The sequence below is a fragment of the Nicotiana tabacum genome, chromosome 1 (assembly GCF_000715075.1).
Source record: "Nicotiana tabacum cultivar K326 chromosome 1, ASM71507v2, whole genome shotgun sequence".
NCBI lineage: Eukaryota > Viridiplantae > Streptophyta > Magnoliopsida > Solanales > Solanaceae > Nicotiana > Nicotiana tabacum.
The window spans coordinates 59,820,057-59,843,273 of NC_134080.1; the positions used below are offsets into that span (position 1 = coordinate 59,820,057).

The 23,217-nt window shown below is 35.8% G+C and overlaps 1 protein-coding gene across 1 annotated transcript; it reads right to left on the reverse strand.

Annotated features, from left to right (window-relative positions):
• Positions 1–109: 109 nt before the first annotated feature.
• LOC107817156 (endoribonuclease YBEY, chloroplastic) lies at positions 110–17,986 on the reverse strand. Its single transcript, XM_075251024.1, has 12 exons — positions 17,374–17,986; positions 16,167–16,418; positions 16,001–16,096; positions 8,941–9,115; positions 8,745–8,813; positions 8,552–8,652; positions 8,313–8,405; positions 6,664–6,735; positions 4,830–4,949; positions 4,693–4,743; positions 1,636–1,824; positions 110–588 (listed from the first exon to the last, which is right to left on the reverse strand). The coding sequence occupies exons 1-12, from the start codon at positions 17,761–17,763 to the stop codon at positions 421–423; spliced, it is 1,776 nt and encodes a 591-aa protein (XP_075107125.1). The 5' UTR covers positions 17,764–17,986; the 3' UTR covers positions 110–420.
• Between the last annotated feature and the right edge of the window lie 5,231 nt (positions 17,987–23,217).

Below are 23,217 nucleotides of genomic sequence, written 5' to 3' on the forward strand. Positions count from 1 at the left end.
AATATCTGCACATATGTGGGGACTTGGAGCATTACATATTTATCTTGCATGTAGAGTTCTAAGAATTAAATCATGGTTGTGATATGTATGAGCTCAGGCTCACATGCAATGAGTATAAGATGCCATTGACATTCCCTATATTCAGGGGGAAAAAAAAGATATTCTCTGCAGTTACAAAAATGTGGTTCTTTCCTCATTCCTTCTGAGGAAAGGTAAATGACAGTAAGCAAATTCTTGATCTAAACTCATTATATGGGACCTATGGAATGAAATAAGGGAGCAATTTGCTCCACACTTCAGCCTTATTGCTGGCTTAATGAAAAGTTTCCTCGAAATTGAATAAATTAAAAAACTAAACCTTTAAAACTTTTGAACCTCTCCATTTCCCCTTTTCTGGTTCTTCCATTCCTGAACACAGCCTCAAAAAGCATAACGATAGATTGCATCAGCTGCTCCATTATCATCATTACTGGCACCAATCACATCTGCAGTGGCTTTTGCCTTCTCTGAACCATTGCTGAGAGCAACACCAAGAGAAGCCAACTCAAGCATCTCCACATCATTTTCCCCATCACCAATGGCCATTATCTGAAAATAGAAAGTGGAAGAGAAGTTGGAGAAAACTCTATAACTAGAGTACACAATTTTAGATAGCGCGCGCCCATGGAGATCTAAAAATGGTTCGGTAGCGCTAAATTGATACCAGCTTCATCATATTTCTGCCTCCAGCTTAGACTAGTCAGGGACAATATGCAATGGAAAAATCAATCAGTCTCCCAAATCATGGCCCCATCAAAGCTGTAGAGCAAGGAATTGTTTACCCAACAGAAGCAACAGAAGGAAAGCTCCATAGTGTCAACCAAATCATTGTTGTTTTAAGAGGCTAGGGGAAAAACATTAACAGATCTTCCAATAAAAAATGCTCCATGAATTTTGAGAGGTTTTACAGTATAGATATCTCCTGCTCACTCCTTCATATAGGCAATTTTTTCATATTGAAACTATTGCACTGACACCCTGTAGCATCATAAGATTTGCACCATATCGAGTGAAAGAACAAGTATATACCAGAGGTCTATACCAGAGGAACACCAAAGGTTCAGAAATTTCAAAGGTATCTGAGGTGACATCGCTCAATTAAGTCTATAATTTGGGAGTGCCGTCCTCATATTTAACCACTTTGATGTTCACTTTATCTTTGACTGAAAAATACGTGAGTACATGTATACAGTAAAGCCCCGTGAATTAACAAGCTAAATGTTATTAGCACGTAAACCGTATTTCTTCAAACATACAAGAGGTAGACTTTTCTGGTATTCTACTATTACACATTTCACGGGCTAAAAATCCATTTACCCTAACATCTGCAGATGTGCATTGTGCAGAGAGAATGAAGCATGTTTCAGGAAAGAAAATGATAGAAGCAACATAAAAATGTAGGTGGCGCAACATTTATGCTGAATAAAGGTACCTAGGGAAATTTTCGGTAAACTTAAAAGTGTATCAGGATTAAATGCTAAGAAGTTAAAACTTTGGAAAGATAACTATCAATACTCTGTCAATGTAATTCTGAATAACTTCCAATGTTTCTAGGTAATAGAAGAGATTATGGAACAAAATTAAAACAACACTCACCTCCTTAGGACTAACACCCAAATGATCAAGAAGTATTTTTACTCCACTGCCCTTGGAAGTTCCAGGAGGAACAATTTCAAGCATGTCCGGACAAGCTTGGACAACAGAGGCATTATCTCCAATAGCCTCTGCCCAGTACGGTCTTAATGTAGTATTCACTCCCTCCACAGTATCTAAGAAGATCACTTTCTGCAAGTTGGAAATGAAGTATTATTTACAACCAAACCTAGAACATGGATGCTGAATGAAAGAAATCCAACTTGCTCTTAGTACAATAGAACAGGTGCACAAATTGACAAGGGATTTTCCTTCTTCTTTTTTTGTGTGTGTGTGTGTGTTTTGGGGGGGGGGGGGGGCAAATAGCCTTCTTACAGAAATCAAAAGATCATTTAAACAACCAAAGAAACGGGGAGGACGGCCAAAGTGAAATTTAAGAATAAACAGAAACATGAAAAAAGATTTAAAACACTTTTATTTTAATCAGCATAAAAAGATGTAGAACACAATAGAAAGAAAACAAAAAAGGTCGTAACTGTTTGCCATTTAGCTTGGACCTCGGTTTACTTTGCGTGCCATGCCAAAGAAAGGGGGAGTTTTTTTTCCCTTTCTACAAATGGAGTGTTAATCATGTGTTTTCCGAAAGCCCCCCCCCCCCCTCCCTCCAATACCAATAAAAAGAAGGCCCCACCCTCCCATCAACACCCCAAAAAGAAAAAAAAAAAGAAAACCTGAGAAAACTAACAAGACTGTGCAATGATGCAACTGGCCCCTTTCACCTTCCATTGAAGACACAAAATAACCATAAGCATGAGAAGGCCAAAATATTACAACCCAAAATACAACAACAACAACCCAATGGAATGCCACAAGTGGGGTCTGGGGAGGGTAGTGTGTACGCAGACCTTACCCCTACTCCGGAGGAGTAGAGAGGCTGTTTCCGATAGACCCTCGGCTCACGACGATGGAAAGAGACAGTGGAGCAGCAACACCACAGGAAGCTAGAAAGATAATACCAGCAACGTAATAACCAGAAAATGGAAAGAAAAGCAATAACAATAAGCAGTACAATGGCACAGTACTACAAACACAGTAGAAGTAATAAGGACACAACAAGAGCCACTAGCATCCTACGACAAAACACTATCAAACTAGCCTCCTACAACCTAACTTGCAACCCTAATGAACTAGTATGTACACCACAGGAGCTACTAGCAGCCTAAGACAAAACACTATTAGACTAGCTCCATAGCTCCTAACCTACAAACTTAATGCTCGACCTTCACAGCTTCCTATCAAGTGCCATGTCCTCGAAAATTTGAAGCCGCACCATGTCCTGCCTGATCACCTCTCGCCAATACTTAGGCCGCCCTCTACCTTTTCTCATACCCGTCAAGGACAACCGTTCACACCTCCTTACCGGCGCATCTAGGCTTCTCCTCCGTACGTGCCCGAACCATCTAAGCCTAGTTTCCTGCATCTTGTCTTCAATGGAAGTCACGCCCACCTTCACCCGGATATCTTCATTCCTAATCCTATCCAGCATAATGTACCCGCACATCCATCTCAACATCCTCATTCTTAATCCTATCCAGCCTAATGTACCCGCACATCCATCTCAACATCCTCATTTCTGCCACTTTTATCTTCTGGATATGAGAATTCTTGACTGGCCAACACTCTGCACCATACAACATGGTCGGTCTAACCACCGCTCTGTACAATTTACCTTTAAGTTTCAGAGGCACCTTCCTGTCACACAAGAAAGCCAGACGCTAGCCTCCATTTCATCCACTTCATCCTTATACGGTGCGCGACATCCTCAACAATCTCCCCATTCCCTTGGATTATCGACCCCAGGTACCTGAAGCTCCCTTTCTCGGGGATGATTTGAGAGGCAAGCCTCACGTCCATGTCCGCTTCTCCCGATACGCAGCTAAACTTGCACTCCACGTATTCTGTCTTAGTCCTGCTCAACTTGAAACCTTTAGACTCGAGGGTCTGTCTCCAAACCTCCAACCTCTCGTTAACAACGCCTCGCGTCTCATCGATCAGAATTATATCATCGGCAAATAACATACACCATGGCACCTCTCCTTGAATATGGTGTGTCAAAGCGTCCATCGCCAGAGCAAATAAGAACAGGCTGAGCGCAGATCCTTGGTGTAATGCCATAACGGGAAAATGCTCCGAGTCGCCCCCCACAGTCCTAACACGAGTCTTCGCTCCATCATACATGTCTTTAATCACCCTAATATAAGCTACCGGAACACCTTTTACCTCCAGGCATCTCCAAATAACTTCCCTAGGGACCTTGTCATATCTTTTTCTAGGTCAATAAACACCATGTGCAAACACCATGTACAATCCAAAATAACCGACACATTAGCAAACTGGCATTTGCATCTTCACCGACAAGCCGACCCTCAATATAGTAGGGAAATCTACCTCTTTAGATTGTCTTTTATTTCTTATCTTTCCTTTTCTCTCCGCTTGTTTTGCTTTATGGAACTCACTCGTGTTCTAGCTCATTACCTCTTCCCATACTTTTTGTGACTACAATAATATGTAAATTATGAAACTCAAACCCGATAAGAAAAATGATTGCAAAAAAAAAAAAAAAAAAAAAACTAATCAATGCTCGACTTGCATTAATAAACAAAAATTGGGAACGGGCTATTTCGAACATTTGAAGAGGAATTTGATGTCCACACAAACTTTAGTTGGGGAGGGGAGGCTTCACCTCCATAATATTGCAATTTTCATCACAAGCTGTAAGCCACCAAAATTAGAAAAGGCCTATGGTCGAATTTAACCAACTACCTAGGTATGTGTAGCATCCTAAGTCAGCTAATAATTTGAATAAAGACTCTTCCGGGGAATACTGATGTCTTTTTCCTTTCAGCTTGTGTGTGTAGTACAAGTGCAAACTGCAATTCCCTCTCAGTGATGAATAGTATATGTTCAGGGCAACAGTGTGACCCTACAGTTAATTTCCCATACCGTCCGATACTTGGAAAGTACTAGTCATATAATTAGCAGCTAATTTTAATAACATACCTGTATGTCCGTCCGTGCCAATAGTTGGTCGACTGAAGGAATAATCTCCGCCTGTCAATTAGATATGAAGCATTCAGCACGGCATGTCAAGAAAATATAATGTCTAGCGAGATATAGACTATTGATAAGTATGGTACCTTTGGCTCGTTATATATAGTATGAAGTGAATCCACAAGAGGGTGATGAAACAATGTTAAGCAACGATCCTCACTAAATGCAATGAGAGGAACCTTATGCTCAAGAGAGTACAGAATTGCCTGTAAATTGAAGAATGATCAGAATCTGGTCTCATATTGACCAGTAAATGTAATAGCATGTGTTGAGGTCAGCATGAGACCAGCAAATGTAATAGCATGTGTTGATGTCAGCATGAGACCTTATGGAGCATAGTTTACATATACCCTTGTGGATGGAGTACCTGTTTTACAATTGGTATGCCGTAATCTCAGTAAAGAGCATTTCTCACTAACAGTATGTATGTACTATCATAAACTTATAGATAATCAACAAATCCGGCATCACCCAAGTATATGATAATCATGCAACAACAACAACAACTACGTCTCAGTCCCAAACAAATTGGGGTCGGCTGTATGAATCCTCACTTCATTCTTTAAGCTCTCAACTCATATTATCATCATATCAAAATAAAATAAAAGTGAAAGTGAAATACAGGTTAAGTATATATATATATAAAATAAGAGTAAAATAGAAAGTAATTAAGACAAACAGAAAGTACCCAGATGTTCTTATACTCGCAGACAAATCACTATAAACTCACATTTAAAACAAAAAATTGCACCTTTCAGAAAAAAATTGTGCAATCACAAATTTGTACTTTAACTAATATATATTTTAGAAGAATGTAGAAGTTACTTTCCATCTATAACATAGAGAAACAATGAAAAAACAAAATTCATTAAAAAGATTCTCCGAGATAATGTTCAAACCTTAAAATAAACCATTTTTATTTTGTTTTTGATAATCAAAGTAGTTCACAAAAATCAGCAGCTGGGAAGTGCTTAACTTTACAAATTATAAAGGACTTGAACTCCTTGAACTAACGAAGTCCATCAACGTATAAGGATTACACAATGGTTGTGAAACCAGTGCCATTATATGAGAATGATGCTGGGTTTTATATCCACAAAACATGCCATATAAATGCAGATATTAAGATGGAGCTGTCATATAAAATACTACGCATGATAGAAATGACCAAATCCTACAAAAGATGCAAGTAGCCTGAATGGTGGATAAAATGAGAAAAGGTCGCTTAAAGTTGGATTAATCGCGCCCTACATAGACCTCCAAATGCATGATGTGTGCATTTAACTGTTGAAGGGTGAAATTTAATAGTGGCATATATTCTAACTGCATTGAACATACAATGTATTGGTAGCCTTACAGTCATAATAAGTAGATTTCCAAATTACTTAGGAAAGGTAATCTAAGAGTCATTTCTTTATAATGGTAGTGTTCAGACCCAGCTCGCGTGCACCTCCCACCAGTGCAAATACCAAGTAATTTTGTCCATCTCGGCTTTGGCAAATGGGAAGACATCACATAGTGTTTTTTGCCTCATGCGTTGAACCTTGGTTTTTCAGGTTTACATCCACTTCGTTGACCAATGGACAACCCTTGAGCGCATCTAAGAACCATTTGCTATTGAAGTTACGTCATTTTTATTTTAAAAAATAAGAGAACCAATAAATTGACACGTGAAACATATGATTTACATCCATAATTTACTCCCGAGTAAATCACAACATTTTGTAGTGCTATAATATTTATTTTTATTCAAAGAGATTGATTAATGATATATGAGTAGTGGATAAAAGAGAGATGTTGTATAACATGTTGCTTGCTATGAAATAGCATTGTATAAAAATCTTGATTTGAAAGAACGAGATGAACAAGACTGTAAACAAATGAAAGTGAACTAAGACAGCCACAAGCAAAGGCACATACCTCTTTACACACATTCAGATCCAAGTTTCTTCGAGAAATTTCCCGGCCTTGTCTGCCATAAACGAGCAACCCCTAACAATTGTATGGTTTTGAAAAACATAAGAAGCTTATAGCCATGGGAAAAATTAGAAAAGTGATAGCTATAAAATTCTATACCACAAAAAGAAACTATTACCCCTTTTAGCAAAACTAATGCCTCAAATATGCCACAAACTTGAGAAAATGGCTCATATATGCCACTTGTTAATAGTTGGTCTTGAATATGCCCCGGTCTTTATCATTTTGGGTCATATGTGTTATACCCACTAACAAAATCTAATTAGTAACATATTTTTCCAAGGGGGTGTGCCGCCACAATGGTTTTCATGGTGGATTTTGGAGATGAATCGAATGTGGGTTTGTATGTTGCTTGGGGTGATTTTATGAGAAGATGAAAATCAATGACCAACTTTACATTTTGGGATGTTAGAAAATATATTCGTTTTACTCATAAAAGGAAATGTGTCCTTTTTCTCCCAACTTCCGATACTAATTCGATATCTTATAACCAAAAAGTTAAATGGGACCACCTTTATACTTAAAAATGCTAACATTCTCATTAAACTTCATCTCCGCTCTAAACTATACAATAAAGTTCAGGTCCAGTCAATACATTTACCTAATTAAAGTAGGAGTATTTGTTTACTTCATACTCCCCTTAACCCATTTCATGTGGCACACTTTCCTTTTTAGTTTGTCCCAAAAAGAATGGCATCTTTCTATATTTTTAAACTATTTTATCAAACTTATAATTTTACCCTTAATGAAATGATTTATCGCCACACAAATGTATATGGCTTGTTTTAGACCATAAATTTCGAAAGTTTGTCTTAAACTCCGTGCCACTCAAACAGTGCCACATAAATTGAGACAAAGAGTACCTGTTTATTTCATATTTGTCTAAAAGGAAACAGGAAATAAGAATCTCATAAGGGCATTCAACATATAGAGATGTCCAGACTCCAAAAAACATTGCTACTGAGAATATGTTTGCCAAATTTCCCTGCATAATCATCCTTCTAGTTCTCCATCTTAGGCAACTTCTTCTATTTGATAATCCTTTCAACCTACTTGTATTTTCCGCGCGTTTCCTTTTTGGGCTCTCTCTCTCTCTCTCCCTCCTTCCCTCTCCCTCTCCCTCTAACAGACAATTTGATGTCATAGCTGCTGAAATAGAATGAACAAATCATGCTATAGAAAAGAATTTGTTAAGCAGTTGTTTCCCAAGCAAAGGTTTATCCTAAATAACATCATCAGATATGGTTCACAAATAGGCTACTCCCTCTATCCCTAATCGTTTCACTTTTTTCGTTTCTGTAGTACCGAAATGGTCATATTTGTTCCCGAATGGAAAACATGTAAAACCCTTCTATTTCACTTAAACTATGTGAAAAAGCAAATGGGACAAAGTTACGAGAAGGAAAGATTACTGCAACCAATAAAAATCCCTTTTTTTAGGAAGTAAAAGACGTTATGATTATCTTAAATGAATCTCTCCGTAATTTTGAAGTGAATGACTATTACCCATATCCAATTGGAAAGATTAAATGGTTCGAAAATTGAAGATGCTATTGACTAAGGATAGGGATGGAGTAAGACAGTAAGTTAACCTGCACGAATACTCCTGGAGAAACCTCTGAAGCAATGCCGTCTTTTCCAGCTAAACCTACACTCTTGAACAGAGTAATGACAGCAGGACGGGTCTGCCAAGACAAAATACAAAGCTTATGATAGTTACTCCGAGGCAGAGGAAAAAAATGGTATATTGCATAGGGAGATACTATTAGATCAGAATTGAAATCAGAAAACTACTGTAGGATATGGGAAAAGAAAAAAAACGTGTCCTCACTTTTCCAGTAGCTATCACCACTTTTACACCCCTAGAAGTGGCCTCTCTTAGAGCTTCAACAGTTGCTGAACTAATCTGACTTTTGCTGTTGAGGAGGGTACCTTACATCAACAATGGGAAGAAACCAACAAGATAATAAACAGGTGAAACAGATTAAAGGAACCAATTCTAAGAATCACAACTGTTTTCTTACCATCCATATCACAGAAGATGTAGCTAAACTTTGGTCTGTAAAATCGAAGACTCCCTTCTTTCTTCCTGTCTTTACACAGTTGGCATGTAAGATTATCTCTTCAATGTAAACTTACGAAAGAGAGTAACAACATAACTGGAAGAGAGTAATTTAACAAAGAAAGACACAATCTTTTTGTTATTATTAGGCACATTACCAATGTTCTCCAAAGGACGACTATCAGCATCCTCAGCATCATATGCACTCTGAATCAATCCTTTTCCCTTCCACCCAAGACTTTTTAGAAGGATCTCCTCTTCTTTCTCCATTTCAGCTTCAGCTTCATCACTAAGCTCATGATCGAACCCCAAAAGATGTAGCAAACCATGAACCTGCAGGGGAGACAAATAACGATTGTCTCATTTGTAACACAATACTCCCTCCGTTTCAAAAAGATTGTCTTAGTTTGACTTGGCACGGAGTTTAATTTTTGGGAGAAGACTTTTGGCAGCTCATTTAAATATACTCCCTCTCTGTTAAAAAGATTGGCATCTTTCTAAATTTGGTAATCCTCTTACTTTTGAGTTCCATTACTACCCTAGCTATCATTCGCTTTAAAAAACTGACAAGACCCCCACTGAATACAAAAGTAAACAATGCGGGAACTAGGATTATTACATTAGGTAGAAAAGTCAATGTTTTAAAAGTAGGGCTAAAACGTGTCAGATCTCTTTCATTTTCTTAAGATTTGGCTTTTACACTTTTATTCTTTTCCACTCTTTTGCTGCATTCAAACATAATACAGCAAACAAGATTTGGATTTGACACGTTTTTCATTCTTTCTCACTTTTGTTGTAACACCGAAGATAGAGTACTTGTTTAGGCAAAATGATATCTTACTTTATGAATAGTTTGACATTAAACATAACCAACGAAACAAATCCATGATTTAATTTTTTAGGTCACGTATGTCTTCGACACCTTAATTAAAACAACCTAAAACTTCATGAGATATGCACCATATTTAGATGAAAAATCACAACAAAACGACTAAGCTCCAGGAACCTCAGGTTCACACCAAAATTTTCTAAATAGCCACTATAGTGCAACACTTTTCAACTAGAGTAACTAGATAATCAACCATAAATAATCACATCACTTAAACCTATAGCGATAAACAACACAAATCAATTTTCAAAAATTGGCAATTGCTTAAAAAATGAATTGTAATCTCAACCATCAGAATAATAAATGACAAAATACAATGTTCTCTTCAACAAGATGATTTTAGCATCTCAAGATAAAGAAAGCAACTCCAATGGAATTTTAAATTTCTAGTCAAAAGTCCTCAAACTACAAACTGCAGAAATTGAGCAAGCCTCTCCCCAAAGCAGTGAACCAAGAAGCACAAAATAATTTTGGGAGCAAAACGCATCAGGATACAGTAAACATCAACGAGATTAATTTCTTCAAAAAGCTTGACCTTCATATTTTTATCAATCTGTACCAATTGTCATTATAAACAGGGACAAAAACCAGATTGTTACGATACATATAATTTATTAAAGATATACAAACTTAATATTCCCATTTCTTAAAATGTAGTACATGATTCTTAGATTATAGACTTAATGTTTATAGCTTCATTAAATACACCAAGTGTGTACAAAAAGAGCTAACACAAAAATTATACTCCAACAGTAGTCAAGGTTATAAATCAGAAACAAACCTTACAAAAAAAGTTATAGATAACCTTGACGTATTACTATCTGATACACCTTAAAGAACAGCTAGAGATTCATCAACAATGACAATGTCACAACAAACTTGAATAGGAAGATCTCCCTGTCGTTCTAGCATCTCTTTTTCATATGTGGCACTTTGTAGTTGTTCCCACATTTATCTTTCATCACCTCGACCATGCAAGATTGTAGATTTAGAAACACATGATTCAACCGTTCAACTGTATATCATTAAAAGATCTCTCAACTGCATTTATTAACTCATCAATCTTTAAAGGAGTCATTTGATATTGAAGGGATTTGATAGCTCTAAAGAATCCAAAATCCAAAACATTTAGATCGAGACTATTAGGAGGTTGAAAATATAACCTAATATCAAAAACATCTTGTCGAGCAGCCCCAGTAAATTCCAAGTCATCAACCACTAAGATGAGGTCTTGCATTATCTTGTTGAATAAAAATAAGAGCATTTGATTGCGAAAGTGGCCACTTTGATTGAATCGGTGGAAGAACTCTTTCTATTAAGCAAATCCTAGTGAAAGATAAAACAAAATTAGTTTCTGAAGTTCCAGCCACTCTATTTTTGTTATTCCTTTTAGCTAGTTCCTTGACTACAAAGGGAAAAATGCCTATTTTTCCAAAAAAATAATTCAACTACATCTTCATCAAACTAGTCGCGCAACGGCACTAATAAGCATAACTTTTGTTATGAAGCTCTTACTTTTAAAAGATTTATATGGGTTTGGATAATGTTCCTCAGGAAGAAAGTAGAACTTTGCATATTTTTCGGTCAGAAAGAACCATTTTTCGCCTATATAAGCATATCAATAAACATAAGATTTGAATGGAGTGTACCAAGACTCAATCATTTATACGCAGAATCGAACTCTTGCTTTCTTATTTTCCTCTGTCAATGAGGCTTTATGACATTAATATGTGACCTTATTATAGAACCTTCTTTCATATGCGACAAAACAGTTGATGTTGACATATTTATAGTACAAGCCAAAGGCCGAATATTTGTTCGATGACAAAGAGGGGTTTCCTTGACAAATTAACTTTGATGTGAACCCGTTTCCTCCCAACTTTGTCAGCATAAATAGTAGACACATCTAATGAATTAGCATTACTAACACTTAAGTTTGCATGTTTCCAAATTTGTACCACTACTCTCTTTGAAATATTGAACAAAATTTATGTTTCCTTTAGAGAACCATATTTAAGAGTTCCTCTTTTACTTTCCTTTAAAAGCCATTTTGTAATAGTTTGGCGCTCCTCATTTTTTAGTTGTAACCAGAATATAGATAAATATAAAAAAGAAACAAAGGAAGCAAAAATGAGTTCATCTCAATATATATGTATAAATAGATAAGCCTTTCATTTAATCTCACAGTGGCGCCACTAACAAAAATTTCACCCACCCTAATATCAGTAATAGCCAAAAGTTGCTGAATTTCAGGAAAAGAAATTTTGAAATATGTTTCCATCCCATCAATATGGTTGGTTAAAAATATTCACCAAATCTAGAATAAAAAATTCATAGAGATCTTGTTCAAACCTGGTTTGCTGATAAATCCATAGAAATCTTGTTCACTCCATTCGTAGAGAAAGAAAGTTTTTCCTTTTGACTTGGTGAAAACGCTTAAGGTGAATATTTTGTTGAAATGGGAAAGCTCCAGGATGGGGTAAGTTACCGGGGAAAGGACACCAATGTGGAGAGAGAAGATGGACCATGTCAAGTACTTTATCTATTTTCCATTCAAAATCTAGTTAGCTGGCCCTTAAGAGTATAATTGGAACTTGGTATATTCCCTCGTAAAAATAGCACGGTATAGCCTGTTTTCGGACTGGTCATTTAAAAATAGCTAGCGTTTACCAAGTCAATGAAAAATAGCCATTATTTTGCTGCAACAGAGACCGGTCCAGTATAATATACTGGAGTTCGATGCACCTGTGTATGAACTCCAGCATATTATACTGAACCGGTATACTTTGCCGGCTCCAGTATAATATACTGGAGACTGAGACTGAAGCATCGGTGCTCCAAACTCCAGTATATTATGCTGGACCGGTATACTTGCTGGAACTCCAGTATATTATGCTGGAGTTCTAGTGTACTTATGCTGGAACTCCATCATATTATGCTGGAGTTCCAGCATACTTATCCTGGAACTCCAGTATAATATGCTGGAGTTCAAGTATACTTATGCTGGAACTCCAGCATAATATACTGACGTATTTTTCGGGTTTTGAACAGTGTTTTCGTTCAGATTTATCTTTACATGAAAAGTGGCTAAATTTCGATTACTTTTGAAACTGCCTATTTTTGAACGACCAGTTGTAAATCTGGCTACTTTTGAATTTCACCCTATTCCCTCTGTTTCAAAAAGATTATCTTAGTTTAACTAGGCACAGAGTTTAATTTTTGGGAGAAGAAGCCAAATTTCTTTTCCTGAAATATAGCAGCTTTTGGTTATTACTGATATTAGGGTGGGTATAATTTTTGTTGTGGCGCCACAGAATTTCACTTTAGATTAAGTCAAAGTCTTATATATTTATACATAGATATTGAGATGAACTCATTTTTGCTTCCTCTGTTTCTTTTTTATATTTATCTATATTCTTGTTACAACTAAAAAATGAGGATACAACTAAAAAATGAGGAGCCCCAAGTTATTGCAGAATGACTTTTAAAGGGAAGTAAAGGAGGACCTCTTAAATATGGGTCTCTAAAGGAAGCAAAAATTTTGCTTAATACTCCAAAGAGAATAGTGGTACGAATTTGGAAACAGGCAAAATTAAGTGTTGCTAATGGAAATTCATTAGATGTGTCTACTAATTATGCCGGCAAAGTTGGGAGGAAACGAGTTCACATCAATGTTAATCTGGTCAAGGAAACCCCTCTTTGTCGTCGAACAAATATTCGATCTTTGGCTTGTGTTATAAATATGTCAACATCAACTGTTTTTCGGCGTATCAAAGAAGGATCTATAAGGTCACATACTAGTGTCGTAAAGCCTTATTTGACAGAAGAAAATAAGAAAGCAATAGTTCAGTTCTACCTATCAATGATTGAGTCTGGTGCACTCCATTCAAATCTTATGTTTATAGATATGTTTAATTATGTTTATATAGACGAAAAATGGTTCGTTCTAACCGAAAAATCTGCAAAGTTCTACCAACTTCCTGAAACATATGAGCCAAACCCATAGAGATCTTGCAAAAGTAAGAGCTTCATGACAAAAGTTATGTTTATGAGTGTCGTTGCGGCAACCTAGGTTTGATGAAGATGGAGTTGACTTATTTTCCGAAAAAATAGGCATTTTTCCTTTTGTAGTCAAGGAACCAGCTAAAAAGAATAGCAAAATAAAGTTGTTGAAACTTTAGAAACTAAGCCTATTTTATATGTCACTAAAGGTCATTGGATTTGCTTAATAGAAAAAGTTCTTCCAGCGATTCGATCAAAGTGGTCACTTTCGCAATCAAATGCTCATATTTTGATCAACAAGATAATGCAAGACCTAATCTTAGTATTGATGACTTGGAATTTACTGAAGCTGCTCGAGAAGATGGATTTGATATTAGGCTATGTTTTCAACCTCCTAATAGTAACAATCTAAATGTTTTGGACTAAGGATTCTTTAGAACTATCAAATCCCTTCAACATCAAATAGCTCCTTCAAATATTGATGAGTTAATAAATGTAGTTGAGAGATCTTTTAATGAGATGAAAGTTGAACTGTTGAATCACGTGTTTCTCAATCTACAATCTTGCATGGTGGAGGTGATGAAAGATAAAGGTAGGAACAACTACAAAATGCCACATATGAAAAAGAGATGCTAGAACGACGGGGAAAATCTTCCTATTCAAGTTTGTTGTGAAATTAACATTGTTAATGAAGCTCTAGTTGTATTTTAAGGTGGTATTAAATAGTAATACGTCAAGGTTATCTATAGCTTTTTTTGTAAAGTTTGTTTTTGATTTATAACCTTGAATAGTAGTTGGAGTATAGCTTTTACGTTAGCTCTTTTTGACTTTTTGTACACACTTGGTGTATTTAATAACGCTATAAACATTAAGTCTGTAATCTAAGACTCATGTACTCTATTTAAAGAAATGGTAATATTAAGTTTATGTATCTTTAATAAACTATATTTATCGTAACAATCTGGTTTTTGTCCCCGTTTATAATGAAGGTTGGTAGAGATTGATAAAAATATGAAGGCCAAGCTTTTCGAAGAAATTAATCTCGCTGATGTTGACTGTATCCTGATGTATCCCAAAATTATTTTGTGCTTCTTGGTTCACTGCTTTGGGGAGAAGCTTGCTCAATTTCCGAAGTTTGAAGACTTCCGACAAAAAATTTAAAATTCCATTGGAGTTGCTTTCTTTATCTTGAGATGCTAAGATCATCTTCTTCAACTTAGGCTTGTTTTGTTTGGATTTCCCGTCTAAATATGGTGCATATCTAATGAAGTTTTAGTATATTTTAATTAAAATGTCGAATACGTACGTGACCTAGCAGATTAAACCATGGATTTGTTTCTTTAGTTATGTTTAATGTCAAAGTATTCACAAATTAAGATATCGTTTTGCTTAAACAAGTTACAGCAAAAGTGAGAAAGAATGAATAAAGTAAAATCCAAATCTTGTTTGTTGTATTATGTCTTCAATGTTGAATGCTTGAATGCAACAAAAGAGTAGAAAAGAATAAAGTGTAAAAGCCAAATCGTAAGAAAATGAAAGAGATCTGACACGTTGTAGCCCTACTTTTTAAAACACGGACTTTTCTACCTAATATAATAATCCCACATTATTTATTTTTGTATTCGGTGGGGATCCAATGATGATTATCGGAATTCGGGTTCAAACCCCGGCAGCGGAAATCTTCTTCGGAAACAGCCTCTCTACCCTCAAGGTAGGGGTAACGTCTGCGTACACACTACCCTCTCCAGACCCCACTCGTGGGATTATACTGAGTTCTTTGTTGTTGTTGTTGTTGTATTCGGTGGGGTGTTGTCGGTTTTTTAAAGGGAATGATAGCAAGGGTAGTAATGGAACTCAAAAGTAAGAGGATTACCAAATTTAGAAAGGTATCAATCTTTTTGGAACAGACCAATAAGGAAATAGTGCCTATCTTTTTTAAAGAGAGGGAGTATCAAATTCTGCTACCGTTGGTTCAAACTACTATGCTCCTTCCTACTTCAGGAAAATGACAATCCAAAAGGCTTTAAATATATAACCATATGACTGCATGAATCGAGCAACCGAAATAAAGGAGTGAAAGAAACGATGCATGTCCATATTTAATGGACACTAATGGATGGACTACCTAGTACAAAAATGCCAAGGGTACTTATCATGGAAATATATTGACAACCAAGCTTGCGGACTAGCCTTTCTTTTAGTGAAAATATTCCGAGATGACCACATATTGCATCATAAATTAGGGACAGGAATCGGTCATCAACTGTAAGACAGCTCGGATTTAACAGCAGCATACAGTGAGTTTTTCAGAGGTATGTGAAACCTACCAGTAAGATGCGTATCTCGTCCAGTAGACTATGTCCCCTTTCCTCTGCTTGCCGTGCTGCTGTCTCCACCGAAATCACAATGTCTCCCAACATTAACTGTAGAACACGGACCTGGTAAGCCTTTTTAAATGAGGTGTGACATGCGAATAATGCAGCTAGTTCTTACAATTGGAAGCTCAAGTTCAGGTATATGTTGAGACATTGAAAGAACATCAGTAGGGTGGTCCTCATCTCTCCAATCCTTATTAAGCTCGCGGATGAACTCATCGTTGCAAAGCAGTACTGATAATTCAACAGTTTCAAAGCAACCAACATCATTAATTACTCTATCCCTCGTTTGATACTCTGAGTCTTTCAAATTATCAAATGCTAACTTCATAGCCATTGGAACATTAAGACGAAGCATTTCAGCAATATCCTGCAGTGGCAAAACTGGGAATGAATAAAATAGAATGAAACGGGTTTACATTTTTTAAATAAGAAACAAATTTACAAATAAGAGTTGCTGCAAAGAATTAGTGCATAAACTTTCTTGATGGAATTTTACTTGGAATTTTCAACTAGCTCAAAGGGGGTGGATTACTTTACTTAAAATGCATATATGTTCCTGCCTATATTACTGATTTTGGCATATTTGATGCTGAAGTTCTTTCTTTTGATGAAGAATATTTGATGCTGAAATTCTTGCAACTTCAATCCCTATTATCCATTGTGGAAGTATGCATGACCGTATCTCCTTCCTGGCCCGTGAAACTCGTTTATCGGATTTACATTGCATTGTCTTTTTCTAAGTACTAATTCTCAATCTCTTTCTTACTAAGCCCAGTTTGGAAGTGAAATCATGAGATACCTGTAATTCAATTAGCAAGACCTACTTATTCTCCAGTTGAGTCCTTGGCATTCTAAACAATAAGTAGATATTTTTTCCCAGAGGAAAATGATACTAAGACAAAGTTAAGACTTAAGAGTAAAGAAGTTCAAATATTGCTCATGAACATATTCTCATCTTATCCACATAAACGCCGTGTTTACACGGATGAGGGACATCAAATGATCAATGGGTGCCAAAGATGTGCATACATATGATTTGCATTTGCTCTTCCTATTGATATTTGCAATTGAACACTAAAGTTCAAAACTTCACATATAATAAAAAAGGATTTATACACTATGTAATGATTCTTTTACACCAATAGTGTATTTTAACCTGTTATAGCAGGTTAATTACCATTTATTATAGGTTACCAATCAATGTAATTTAATAGAGCTACCTGCAATTAGTTTAAGCCACATGATTAGTGTATAGAACTTAAACTAAAAATGATGGGCAAATCAAAATTACCAAATTTGCAAAATATTAACCCAGGTATTACCAGAATTTCAGGATCATCGGGCAATTGCTCTTCAATACAAATCTTTACACTAAGTTCCAACTCTTTCTCTTTGTCTCTCTTCTTCAGCGGCCGTTTCCGAAACTTCCGATAGTCTCTCTGCGAAGCAAACACTTTACCGTACCATCCGCCAACACTCCATTTCCTATCCCCTGTGCAACTCAAGCCATTGTGAAACTTCCGACCAAAAATTGACGAGGATTTTGCGAAGGAAACATGAGCCACCGTAGGCAGTGGAAGAGTAAGAAAATGCGAGTTTGCGGAGAAAGCCATGGCGGAGGCGTGTGCGGAATGGAGAGCGCGTGGGAGAACACGCGCCGCCATGGCGAGTGGTGGTGGAGGGTGAAGAGTGCGGCAAAGAAGAGATAGCATTCAGGTTGAAAAATGTAGGAGTAGTATTTATTTGTGTATCTTTTTTGCTTAAAATGTAACGCTCGATTGTGTGGTGCTGCGAATGCCGTTAATTTAGCGATAACAGCGCGACCCTTTGCGCTGGACGGAGGGTTAGACGGCGGCGCGGTAATGACCTCCGTCTTCTATACTAACTTGCACACTAGTCAAGTAATCAAGACATTGTATATTAAAAAAGAATGATAGAGAAAATAAAACTAATCGTTAATCTTTATATTATTTTCGAGTAAATAAAAATTATAGCAAAAATAAATAAGCTAAGTGCCCAAAGAAACTATCTTTCATTAAGATTACTAGGTGGGCTCGGCCCGTGCAACATTATTTAGTTTTGTATGATTTCTAATTGCAGATCTAATGGAAATTGATATTGTAAGTGTGAAATCAAGTAGACAATATTACATGCTAATTGGCAGATACCTATTTACATACATTTTGATCAAAATATATATTTTCATCCATGAGAGCATCAGATTAAGGGATACTTAAAGTGCCATAGTAATTACAACAGGTATGACATAACTATTTACATATTCGCTCTATATGTGGTGTTTGGTCTTCTTTCTGGTCTTCTTTTTAGTGGTTCTTGACCAAAAATGCCTGCAAATAAATAAATATGTTACACTTCATTGTCAAAAGAAGCCAACATATCTTCATGCAAATAATGTGTTTGTTAAGTTGGTAATAAATAGTCAATCAGTGAATAAAGGAAATTATGTTAGAAAGATTATGGTAGTATCACAGATACACAGTAAAGTAGAGATGAAAAATGGATAAATAAAATTCACAATCCCTTAAGTGCATTGGTTCAAACACGAAATAACTCTTCTTATGTGAGTGCTTCACGCACAGACACAGACTTGGTGAGCTTTTAGAAGATTTCTTATGTGACTGATTCACACATCATAGGGACTTCAATCCCAAAGTATTTGAAGCCCACTATAAGAAGAATCCTCTGTATCATTTCCTTCTGTTCAGCTCATTTCACTTCATTTCCAGATCTCGTTCAGATGCATATGACAATCCCAATATCAATTTTAAAATGTCTTTAAACCCATTAATATTGAAACAATGCCGATAATATCCCCACAAAAATTAAAAAGCAAAAAATAAATAACGAACCAGTAGGGTAACCAGTTGTGCCAACACTTCCGGTGACAGCAGCAATAGCTGCTATACATATTCACAGATTCTTCTAAGTTACACATAGGGGTGGAAAACGGGTGGGTCGAAATGGGTAATTCAAAAAATAGATAAATTATCCGATCTGACCCGCAGTTGAGACGGATAAAAACCGGGTTATCCGGCAGATAATATGAGTATCCATGTTATCCATGGCTTCTTGAATATAATAACTTATGGCAGAATTCTTAGTCTCCCAAATTTGAGGAACCCTCAAGTTGAACCCCTAATTTGTGGCTTTATAAATGTAAAAGCTAAACACATTTGTTATCCATTTGGTTTACCATTTTCTAAGTGGAAGATATGGTTCTTATCCATATTCGACCCATTTTTAAAAAGTTCATTATTCAACCCATTTTTAAAAAGTTCATTATTCAACCCATTTTTAATGGATAATATGCGTACACATAAGTTCCTTTGCGAGCTCTTAGAGGATTTCTATGTGACTGCTTCATACACACGCACATACAAAATGTGGGCACACATAAACTTTAGTGACCTGTTAGAGGATTTCTTATGTGACTGCTGGCGCGCACGCAAACACATAAAAAAAAATTGTTCAAAGGTAACAACTACTCAAACAGAACACTATTACTTATAAGTTCCTGGATAGTTACAAAGTACTACTAAACATAAAAGCTGCAATTGTAAATAAAGAGGCAACAAAAAGGATTTTGAATAGAAATGAAAGAATGAACTGACTTTAAGTTTTCCTAAAAAAATTCTCAAATTATAGCAAAATTCTCAGGAGAAATGCATCTATATCCAAAAAAGCAGAAAGAAAATGAAGTGAAATTGAAATGTAACAACTGAGCACAAAAGCAACCACAAACACTTGGAATATTGAAAGAATGGAAAACTTCAACGTTTCAATTGAAAATCCGTCTGCAGAATTCACAGCAAGATTGCATTTTTATCCAATTGCAAAAGAAAAGAAGGGAAAGTGAAATGGAATAACAAAGCACAGAAGCAACCACCAAGATTCTGAATTGAAATGCAAGAATGTAACTATAATTTAAATCAATTCAGTAGTTGGTACAATATGTGGACTAATTAATTGGTTGCTTCATTAGCATGCAAAATATTAATAATTGTAACATCTAAACAAATTGCTTTATTATATTTAGAAGGAAATTATCTGCAAAATCCCATACTATTGTTCACAAAATTCTAAAGCAGTCGTATTCGTATTAAAATCTCACGTTTCAGCTATCTATTCTGTTCTCTTAGAATTGATCATACAGTGAGATGAAAGCTGTAATTCTAAAGTGCAATATTTTCATGATAAGGTCAAAGGGAACAATAACATTGGCAATTGTTTAAAGTGTAGTTGGAAATCTTTAAAATTTCGAAATACTTGAGGTATAAGCTGAACAATGTTAAGGACTAAAGCAGTAGGAAGATGCATAGCCTTGGATAATTTTTCTCTTAGGTGCGTTTTTAGCAAATATCGGGTCAGTATGTGTATTTTATTAACACATGTTCTTCATTCAATGGTAGAAGTAGGTTTATCTTGTCTTGTTCAACATGGAGTGACCCGTTTTTTATTAAGTTTTAATTTTCCACGATGCACTAAACTCATCTTTTCTAAAACAAAGTTATGACATAGTTATGTGGCAGCTTTTCACCGCCTCCAGTTACAACTATTTCTTTTCTTTTTTTTCATTTTCTTATATTAATTTATTTATGTTATCCGACTAATCTCTAGTGTTGTATAAAGCGTGAATCGAGGAAAAGTGACAAGCTCCTTTTCAATTAAAGGGTAAAGCGAGAAAACGAAAATAAGAACTTATTAACACTAAAGCAAAAAAATAAAATAAAAATTGTACAGCATTTCGTTGCAATTTTAAGGACTGAAAGTCTGGAAAAAAAAGGAGGAGGAGGAGGAAGGCACATACCCGGGCCTGACCAATACTATCCAGAAGAAATTCAAGGTTTCTTCAACCCAGCTCTTATATCAGTCTTGTCCCTGTCAAGCATTAACGTTAAAAGAATTACTACAAAGTTGATTTCATGTTAACAAAAATAATGATGTCCATGATACAACACCAAATACCACCAAATTTATGATAGACTCGAGCCAATGTTTCGACGTGGCTGCTTAAAGTCTTTTAAGAAAACATTAAGGGCATTTCAGTCTTTGCAATGACATAGTTTACGTGTCTCTTTAAGCGTTCATTTTGTATCGGTATGTGTAAATTGCAGATCATTCGAACATAGTAGTAGCTGTTTTCGTTTCTCTTTGTACTTTGTTTCTTCAGTCTCCATAGGCACTCTCAGAATTGTGTGTTCTTGCTCCCAAGGGTGAGTGTTCTAGCTGCAGGTTTGCTCTTCTTTTTAATGTTTTTCTTAGACTAAAAATAACACAGATGCAGAATATTTAGTTAGTCTAGACTCTGGACTCACATGTTCTAATATATACCAATTTGCTTTTTCTTTTTTTCTCTTTTTTCCTCCTTTAATCTCTCCTCTTTAAAAAAAAATTGGACCAAGTTTATGAAATGTTCTGCAGGTGAAAAGATGAGGAAGATTTTGGCATTATTTCCAACCATGTACCTATCAGGCGGCACTTGCATTACATTAATTATGGTCGGAGGTAGAACTATGAAGATTTTCTTTCAAGCAATATGCGGTTCTGATCATTGCCATTTTAACCCCACCAAGTACAATAGAGTGGTACATTGTATTCGCTGTCTCAGACATAGTTCTTGCTTAGCTTCCTAATTTGAATTCCATTGCTGGAATTTCTCTCGTCGATTCAATCTCATCAATGGCTTATTGTAATTTGTACCTTGACATGAGTAGTTTCTGTTGTCAAAGAAAGGGCAGAAGGGGTTTCTTTTGAACCTGTTGAAAATAAATTTGACTTGGGAAGAGTTTGTAGCATTTTAAATACTGTTGGAATGATAGCTTTTGCTTTATATATGGGATTCTTGTTAAGGAAAAAATGTAGGCCAGTAGTATTAGTAGCTCGATTCAGCTGTTTCACTAACAGTGGCGAGCCATAACAAAGCTTAAGCTGTTAAAGGTTAATTACAAAAGAGAGAAACCTTAAGGTCATAGAGGGCATAAAAGTTCTCACTCTTGCCAAAACTAAAGATATCATACTAAGAAATGCATTTCAGAACGTCGACTTTTTTGTTTCTTCCACTAATAAGCAAAATCGAGCGAATGGTATCAAAAGCTTTAAAGTAAGAAGTTGATCATAAAGTTTACCTTATGATCTGAAGACTATTGAATAACACAATTGCAAGAACTGCAATAACAAAGAGAATAAATCGGGGGCAAATAGTATCATAACTCCAACCAAAATAAAGGATAAAGCTGAAAAGTTAGTACATCCTCAGAGTTAACAACCAGTTTGATCACACTGTCTCTAATATTTACAGAAAGATAAGGCGCCTCGCAAATAACTTCATAAGTAAAAACTTTAAATTAAGAACTTTTGGAAAAATACAGTTTTGCGACTATCGTTACAATAAATAAAATTCAGTAATCATATATGTTATTAATCTGTTCTTCTCAGTATTAAGTTACATTTGCCGAAACTTTGTAAATTTGTCATTTTAATTTTCAGGTGTGAAAACTCTACACAACAAATTAATTATTGAAGCATTAGACCCTCTATTGAAAGGTGATTTTCCGGGAAAGGAGACATCAAAGGTCCTAAAAGTGGGGCTGCTATGCATTCGAGCTTCTGTTGCTTTAAGATCCTCAATGATTCAAGTTGTACAAATGTTAACATGTGAAGATCATCAAATTCGAGAACCATGTCAAGCACCTTTCTTAAATTCAAGTTTATTAGCTGCGGGCTTTCTCAAATCCAGCATAAGAAGTTCAGTCGCAAGGTGAACATCTGAGAAAATCAAAAAAAAAATCAAAATTGAGTATGGGTCGAGTTTAAAAATGCCTTTCTATCGCTTGATTTAACACACACCAACAACGAAGTTGCAAAAATAAAATTCATGAACAGACCATAAAGAAGATAGGACAAAAATTAGAAGAAGGGAAAAAGCTAAGGATGAGGAAAATCAGCTGTGACATTGCAAAATTTAAGATAACCCATGAACAAATATCTAAAATTTTCTTTCTTTTAATTAGGCTTAATACCTATACCAGTATCATCAACGGACTGAAATTTTCATGTAGGTTAAAACTAATTGAAAGAGCAAAAGAAGGAGAAACAAACAGAGAAGTACAAAATTGAAGTTGAAGAGGGCAGAAAAGAAGTATGAA

Bases quoted from the DNA above. Each gene is read 5' to 3' on its own strand.
- LOC107817156 (XM_075251024.1), bottom strand. From the start codon at position 17,763: ATGCTATCTCTTCTTTGCCGCACTCTTCACCCTCCACCACCACTCGCC. The intron at 8,406-8,551 runs GTGAGGACACGT...TTGTCTTGGCAG, and splicing joins TGGTGATAGCTACTGGAAAA to ACCCGTCCTGCTGTCATTAC. The intron at 4,950-6,663 runs GTATGTGCCTTT...TTCAATTTACAG, and splicing joins ATCTGAATGTGTGTAAAGAG to GCAATTCTGTACTCTCTTGA.